Source organism: Agelaius phoeniceus, chromosome 5, assembly GCF_051311805.1.
Source record: "Agelaius phoeniceus isolate bAgePho1 chromosome 5, bAgePho1.hap1, whole genome shotgun sequence".
In the NCBI taxonomy this organism is placed as follows: Eukaryota; Metazoa; Chordata; class Aves; order Passeriformes; family Icteridae; genus Agelaius; species Agelaius phoeniceus.
In genome coordinates, this window is record NC_135269.1 from 24848121 (window position 1) to 24856053 (window position 7933).

General features: G+C 44.8%; 1 protein-coding gene across 1 annotated transcript; it reads right to left on the reverse strand.

The window, feature by feature from the left end:
* Positions 1–1198: 1198 nt before the first annotated feature.
* On the reverse strand, positions 1199–7892 carry PHF5A (PHD finger protein 5A). Its single transcript, XM_054631387.2, has 4 exons — positions 7655–7892; positions 6483–6506; positions 4897–5063; positions 1199–1888 (listed from the first exon to the last, which is right to left on the reverse strand). The coding sequence occupies exons 1-4, from the start codon at positions 7704–7706 to the stop codon at positions 1799–1801; spliced, it is 333 nt and encodes a 110-aa protein (XP_054487362.1). The 5' UTR covers positions 7707–7892; the 3' UTR covers positions 1199–1798.
* Positions 7893–7933: the final 41 nt, after the last annotated feature.

Below are 7933 nucleotides of genomic sequence, written 5' to 3' on the forward strand. Positions count from 1 at the left end.
GGTTGAAGTGATAAAGTTCCAAGTACAACAAATCTGCATGTCATGGCCAGCTTTTAAAGAAACACAGAATTTAAAATGGCCAATAACAGGTCTGACATGGGCTTCCTGGTCTGCAGAGGCAGTTGCTTATTCCCATATGCTTTGGGAGAATAGTTTTGCTGTAACCAATGAGCTAGATTGCTCTGAACATCATGGCAAATGGCATCCATCAGAAACTGTGTAGGGAAAAAGACATACTGATACTCTCAGAACTACAAAAAGCTTGGAAGAGAAAACTGACAGAATTAATAGCTGGGGGCAGGAGAGGGAGGAGCAGCTGAGATAGCTGCAGGGCCAGTGACAGCTACAGCCAGCTGCAGCAGGGAAAAATTATTTTTGAGGAGAGGATAATAACAACTTGTATGCTTTTCACTTTTATCCAAATGGTTGGAGCAGGTACAAGAGGTATTTAAGCCAAGAAGTAGTTAGAGGAATTGGTACTAGCCTCAAGGGAATAGCTGAAATCCTGGAAGGGGCACTAAAACAAAAAAAGTTTTTGGGGCTCTGCACCCCAAAACTTCACAAAACAACTGTGTTAGTATGGCACATGCTCTGCTCAGACTGCAAGTGCTTGAAGGACTGCAGGGCACACTGAGCCAGGATCCTGCTTTAACCATCTGAGGAGTACACACCCGTGGGGAACTCAGTTCCGCCTCTGCACAAAGGCCCTGTTCCCAGATCTTTGCTGAGCCAACAGACTGCTTTTAGCCTCTCCTGGTATTTGACTAACAAGCAGCCTCTGGTTTCCAGCACGCACACGGCCAATAGCCCAGAACACAATGGTTGGTTTCCCCTTACAGCAGGGAAGGCTTTAACTTATTCACAGGAACAGGATAGCCAGTCAAATAGCTTAGTAGGTTTAGAAAGGGATTGGATGTTTGCATGGTGAAACAACATCCACGGCCGTATTAGCCGGGATAAGGGTTACAAGCTCAGCGATCCTCATGCTACAGGACAAAATGATCAGTGGCTGGGATCACAGGCAGACAAAAGCACCAGCCGTTCCCTGAAGCTCCTTGTGGCAAGGTCACGTGGCCATAAGCAGAAACCAGATAACCCATTGTGAAGTGCTAGCTGGGCTAATCCTCTGTGTTCCCAGCAAGCTCCAGAGAGGCTAGGCACAGAATGAACCAAATAGAAATCCTTGTTGTACCAAAAATAAAAACCCAAAAGGAAAAGCTTTATTGGTATGCATCCTACAGGAATGGTTACAAGAAATGGCCTTGGATTTATCTGTCAAAGAAAACATGGAACAGCTGTGCTCTCCCTAGGAAGGTACCAGACATGAGCAGATTCCTTACAAAACAGGGCAGCATGGAAATATACTGGAGGAAGGAAGGAGGGGAGCGGATTGGTGTTTTGTTCTTCAACACTGATGGATGGGGCAATTTCAAAAAATTGAGAGGAGGCCCAGTAAGAACAACCTCAAGGTGTTTCTCCACACTAAAAACAGCACTTTCCATTTTTACATGGCTCCTTTTAAGTGCTTGCCCACTCTGCTTTGGACAGAGCTGGGGCAACTACTAGCAGAGCTCCTGCAAAGGCAAGAGACAGTAATCTTCATTTGCCCTCTCTCATCATTGGTTCTCATCAGGTTTCAGTCCCCACTCAGTCTGTTATTTCTTCAACTCTAAGTATATTACTGAATTTGTATTGCTTTAGAAAAAAATAATCAATGAGTTTTCAATAAGAATAAAGTCCAGAGATGTTCCAAGACCCTCTTGCCAACCCAACAGGAGGTAGCCATGTACGAATAGGATCACCTCTTCTTGAAGCCATACTTTTTCCTTTCATAGAAAAGATCTGTCTTGGAACTGCCTAGGTTGACGATCTTAGGGCAACCATCTCTCTGTAAGAAAAGAAAATGCAAGTTAGGAAATGAGCAAACACAGAACAACATCATAGCTGTAGCAGATTCTCAGTTCCCACACTCATTGCCCTGTCCTCAACACATTTCAAACACCTGTACAAATTGCTCTCCAGTGATGGTTACCAGTAAGATAGTGGAACAGAGAAGAGCATGGACGTTTCTTCAGCATTACTGCAGGACATGGTTTCCCTCAGGGCCAAAATGGAAAACAGCTCATATAACATCAGCCATTTAATGAAAAGGATGTGCTGTGCCACGAGACTGAATTTTTTCTAAATCAGGATATGCAGGACTTCTAGGACCCAGAGGAATAACCTTTCCCCTCCTTAGCAAAGAAGAATCTTGCTGTTCTAGATGTCACCAAACCATTCTTGTGTTTAGGAACCCCTCAGCAGTGACAGCAGAACTGAATCTCAGATTTCTTGTATCCTGGATTGATTACTGCAGAGGCTGTAGGGTTAACTACCCACAGCAGCTACATATGTAAGTTCTTGTACCTGAATTCCAGCAGATGGTGAGAAAAAAGCCTTGAGAAAAGCAAGGGGAGTAGGGGAGACCCTCCTGAGAGGTGTGGTTGCAAAACCAAATCAGAAATGCCCTCTTCATATTTCGTATACCTGGGAAAATTTGCCCGTGGGCCACCTGAGCCCAGCACCTGCATAATTCTTTAGGGCAAAACATTATGGTTGGCCACAGCAGTTGTGAGGGACCCAGCAGGCAGAGGAAGACATGTCCTAGGCTGAAGTGCAAGCCTGAGTGCTTTAGATTTAGAAAGCCCCTGGGCAGATGTCAGATGCTGTAGAATCTGCACCCAAGCTGCCTGGCTCCCCTGCCAGAGATGCAATCTGGTGGGGAGGATCTGCATGATGGGAATCACAGGAGAGGTGGGGAACAGAAATCATCCCTCCCCCATACACCTGCCACGACCCATTTCTAGCTACTGTCTCCTTATTTCATTTTGAACCTCAATAGTAGGACTCTTTCAAGACTTCCTCCCACAATCCATGGAGTCTGTTCAAATCTTGACAGCCTTATTGCAGGGCTCTGTTCATTCTTCCACCTCCTCCTAAGGACACAGCTCGTGAGCACACTCCTTTCTCCAAGAAAAGATTACTATTTGCAACTCACTGATGTCCTGGGTGACAAGGTGGGATTCAGGCCTTTACCCACAGATCAAAGTGGGCTGAAACAATACTTCATTCCTTCCTCCACCAGAACAAATGAGCCAAGAGTAACCAGGTCCTTTGCTTTGTGCCCAATAGCAGTCTGTCTCTGCCATCCATTTTATTTGCTTTCTTGCTTCACTATTTTTTCCAGTCTTTCTCTGAGGATGATGAAAATGCTGTAGCTGAAGCCTTGGACTGTTAAAGCTTCAGGTATAGAGCTCTGCCTATCTGGTTTTCTTATTCACATCAGTACCAGATACCATAATTGTGACAGGCAGCAGCACACTTAATATTTTCTCCTTCTGGGCTCCCTATGCTTGTGCAAGCATTCTTCAATCCTGCAACAAATCATGTCAAATCTGCTGTTTCAGATCTGCAACTTCACATATGCAATAATATATAACATCTGAGTTTTCTGCTACAGAGAAACTTTCTTCACTCACAGCAGCATTCACCCAGGTCACCCCAGACCTGTTATTCTTTTCTAACTCCAGACCTGTTATTCTTCTCTAGCTCTATGTTTTCTACAGTCCTCCTTGACAGAGCAGCTGGTTATTTCACACCTGAACCAAACATAAGATACAGGTAATCTTAGGTTATGAAAAACACATGTTGGGAATCCCTATGAATCGATAAAACTAAAACCAAGCCTATTTTGCTCATGACTTATAAAGCCAGGCATCTTCATTCCAAAGGTAAGTGAACAAAATTACTGTTTCTCACAGCATTTATAAAGTAGGAGGCAGCACCCCCATCAAAGCACTTATATCCATATTTGGATCCAGAGAAAGATTATGGTCCTGTTAGATCTAATGACTAAACTGAAAGGAGGACCTGCTCCTGTTCTGGATTTGGCTGCAGGCCTCTAGAGAAAACAGGCACTAGAGAGAGTTAAAGCAGCAACTCACTCAGCTGAGGACACTCCTGTAAATCACTCTGAACCACTCTCTCAGCACGTTCTTCACAGTCATTAGGGTGTGTAGGAAATGACATTTGCAGAGCACAAACAACTTTTAACAGACACTCTCACAGCTACCAGGCCTATATTCTAGGATAGCAGAACTGTAAGCATCATGTTCTTGTTCTCCTGTAAGGTCTTTCTAATGCTTTGTTGCACTTCATGTTCTGCACTCATTGTGTTGGATTATTAACAAAAGCCTTACAAGGGGTGAACAGCTGCCTCATTTCCCACATGCAATGGCTTTCAGCACAATATTGTAAAAAGATGATAGCTCTGGCTATAGACAAAAGGGACCATTATACCAAAAAGCATTAGCAGAAAGAGAAATATCTACAATACAGACAAATCCAGAAAAGAGTAAGAAAATATAAATTGTATCCCACTGAAATTATACAAGAAGCATCAAACTTGTGAAACACAATTACCACACTAAGGACCAACTTTACCTTGTTATTCAAAGGAAAACAAAGGTTTTGATTCCACAGGCCTTATAGTACCATATGTACTCTTAATCAGTGGCTCATAATGGACTTTAGGGAGGAGCTGCTTCTGCCACTGCCTTGCAGTGTCTGCAATATTTCTGACCCTGGTGAAACCTAGGCTGGAGCTGTACTAAGATAACAACCTGAAGTGGTAACAAGCAGTGTGTGGAGGAAATGAACTGTGAGTGTGCAAAACAGTCAGAGATCCTTAGAATGAAGAGTTACAATACCTCAAAATGCTTTGCTAACACAGAGACCAATCAACAGGGGAATAAAGGTTTCAGACAAACAAGAGCTAATCGTCCCAGCACTAATTTCAGCAGCTCCAAGCCCCTCAAAGGTAAGCACAACTACAATGCAGCAGGGATGGCAACTTACATCCTTTTCCTGGATGGTGCACTCCTTGCAGTAGTAGGCGTCGGACACGCCGGGCCCCCCGCAGATGACGCAGCGGCCCTGGTAGGAGCCGTAGTTGCACTCGTCACAGATGCGCACCAGGGTGCAGGGACGCACGTAGGAGTCACAGATCACACACTTGCCATCACCTGTGAGAACAGCACAGCCTCTGCTCACAGAATGTCCTTTCTGCCACCCCACATCACAGGAAAAGCTTCCTGGTCAAATAACTTCCCTGTACTCTCAAAGACAATACAGCTGAACTGCAGAAACGTGCCTTGCAGGCACAGGGCACAACTTTGTATTTCACACAGACTTGATAGGAACAAGAGCTGTGGCCTGCAATGTTTGAGGTTTTTTTTTTAATTTAGTCATTCATTCACAGTCAGAGAAGAAACACAAAATTACTCTGTGATTAGCCAAGACTTGCTTAGATTGTAGCACTACTTTTACTCTAGAACTTTTCCAGACTTATTCATTTGCAAAAGAAAAAAAGCCACGCTGAGAGGACTAGAGTCCTTACCTACACAGAAGCAGCACTGTAAGCTTCTCCTAAATGCCACATCAACAAAAGTCTGAAGTTACTATGCTCAAAGAGATTGTACTCATGGTCCCTTTAATCCTTCATCTGTGACAAGGCCAAAGGAAGGGCAAACTGGCATAAGCAGCCATTTCATGAAAGTTGCTCTTGTGCTCTCACAAGGAACTGAGTGAAATTCAAGTACTGATATCACACAGGCAAGGAGCCATCAGATGTCAGGGACAGTTTCTGCTGAGCTGGACCTTAACCAAAACACTGACCTACGGATAAAAGGCTTCATATCCTATTACCAGTTCCCAAGGTATCTAATCCTGACTCCCACAACAGCTTGCCTAACCTGCTCTTAAATCTCTGGTGTGACAGCCCTCAGCTACTACCAATGGGAATCTGTTTCACTGTCAGGTGCTCTTGAAAACGATCTTCTTGCTTCAGACTGTCCTTCTCCCACTTTACTTATTCTCACGCTGTTTTTGAGTCACAAACTACTCACCGGTTTGTTCTGTTCCCCTACATGTTTTAACAACAGAACACGAGGATCTAACAACAGATCACACTCTTTCTCCCCTTTCACAGCTAATAATTCGATTCCATGGGTGTTTTTCCTGCTCTAACTTTAGATGTTTGCCCTCCATTTCTTCTTCTCCCAGATGCTAATGGGAACCTTTCTTGCAGTATGATGAAGCCAAAAACCAAAAATGCATTTTTCCCCTGCTTTAAAATGATAAGGATGATATTTTGGTATTGCAGATTACAAGGATCCAGTGAAGCAGGCACTGTAGCCTCAGCCACTAGAAATGCTGTCAGCAGGTACTCTGGGACGTTTGCGTTTGTGTGAGAGTCTGTTTGAGCTTGCAACTTTTTAAGTATTCCTTGAGCTACACTTGCAACGTTAAGGTAATTGCTTCCTTCTCAAAGAGTGCCATTAAGTTTGGGGTCAAAGCAAAAATAGATTGCAGCCTTAAATCCAAACTGCATGCTCTAACCACAACACCTCACTCTCAAGCCACTAAATGTGGACACTACTTACATTTTTCACAGAGTCTTCCGATTGCTGGGGAAAAAAAAAAGAAAAAAATATTTGAGGCAGGAGAAAATCCAAGTAAGTACAAGCTTGAATGTCAAATAATTATCTTCTGCAATGAGCAGTCCTTAAAAAATTAAAGGTTAAATTACAGAAACAGTTTGAACATAAATACAAACATTTATGATAAACAATATATATCCTCCTGGAGAGATTTACCAGGACCAAAGATGTACTATGAATGCATCCCTAAATGACTAAATGCACTAAAATAACACCCCTTTGCAGTAAGAACACCTACATTCATCATTCCATTTCAAACAGAGCCAGTGTGTCTGACTGAAGGAAATGTTGTAGGTGAGTCTTGGCACAGCTTTTACACTGGTTTTAGTGGGGGGAAAAAGCCAGAATCAAGTGTTTGTTTAAAGCAGTCCAAATACCTTCTTTGCTTTAGAACATGAAGGTAGTTAAATGTGTCTTAGAAGTTTTGTCACTTCTCTGGGACATTCACAACAATGATGTTAGGAACTTGGATAAATTTAATAAATATTGACTTCTAAAGACTAGATGTGCACATCCACAAAGACTAAATATTGATTTGTCTGAAGCCTGAGAGAGAAGAGATTTGTCAGGACACGACTTTTCAACACAGACAGATGGTTAGAAGCACTGATTATTCTGAAAGGAGATTTACTGTGGACAGTGCAGTTGACTGCTTTGCCTTTATGGATATTACAGAGAGCTGCTCGTTAAATTTGCTTTTCCAAGGAGTGACAAAAACCTGGAAGGGATACCTCAACTTCTAATCTTGTCTAAGAGTTCTCTGAACCCTGACCCAAACTCTGACTCAGATGCGACAGGGGTAAATCCCGTTATCTGTATTACAGGAATAACCCGGAAGATAACTTTTGCCTCGCAGCCACAAAGATGCTTCCAAATGCTGCTGGATCCAAAACGCACGGGGAAAAAAAAAAAAAAAAAAAAAAAGAAAGAAAGAAAACAAAAGAGGAAGGGAGGGAGGAAGGAGCGGGTGGCGCGCGCCGCCGCTCCCGCGCCTCGGCCGGGCCCAAGGGCCGCGCGCGGGCCCCACGGCCGGTACCGCGCGCGCGCGCCTCCCGCCCGCCCCTCGGCGGGAAAAGGGGCGAAGGGAACCCTCATCCTCTTCCCCGGGCACCCACCGACACCCGCCTGCTTGCGGCAGAAGATGAGGTCCGGGTGGTGCTTGGCCATGGCGAGGCGACACCCGCCCCGTGCTGCTGCTGCGGCCCCGCGGAGCCCTCACCGCCGCACCGCCCCCCCGGGTCCTGGCCGGGGTGAGAGCAGCGCCTGCCAAAGAGCCTGCCCCGAGCGGGAAAACGCCGAGGGATGCCGAGAGAAGCTCTCCCCCTAAAGCCACCCCTTCTATAGCCTTCCCCCGCCCAGAGGAGCCCCTAGTGGCAGCCCACGACCCTCTCCTG

Excerpts from the sequence above, each read along its gene's own strand:
- PHF5A (XM_054631387.2), bottom strand. The coding sequence starts at position 7,706 with ATGGCCAAGCACCACCCGGACCTCATCTTCTGCCGCAAGCAGGCGGGT. Across the intron at positions 5,064-6,482 it reads CGGAAGACTCTGTGAAAAAT|GTGATGGCAAGTGTGTGATC; the intron begins GTAAGTAGTGTC and ends CTGTTCTCACAG. Across the intron at positions 1,889-4,896 it reads GCACCATCCAGGAAAAGGAT|AGAGATGGTTGCCCTAAGAT; the intron begins GTAAGTTGCCAT and ends CTTTTCTTACAG.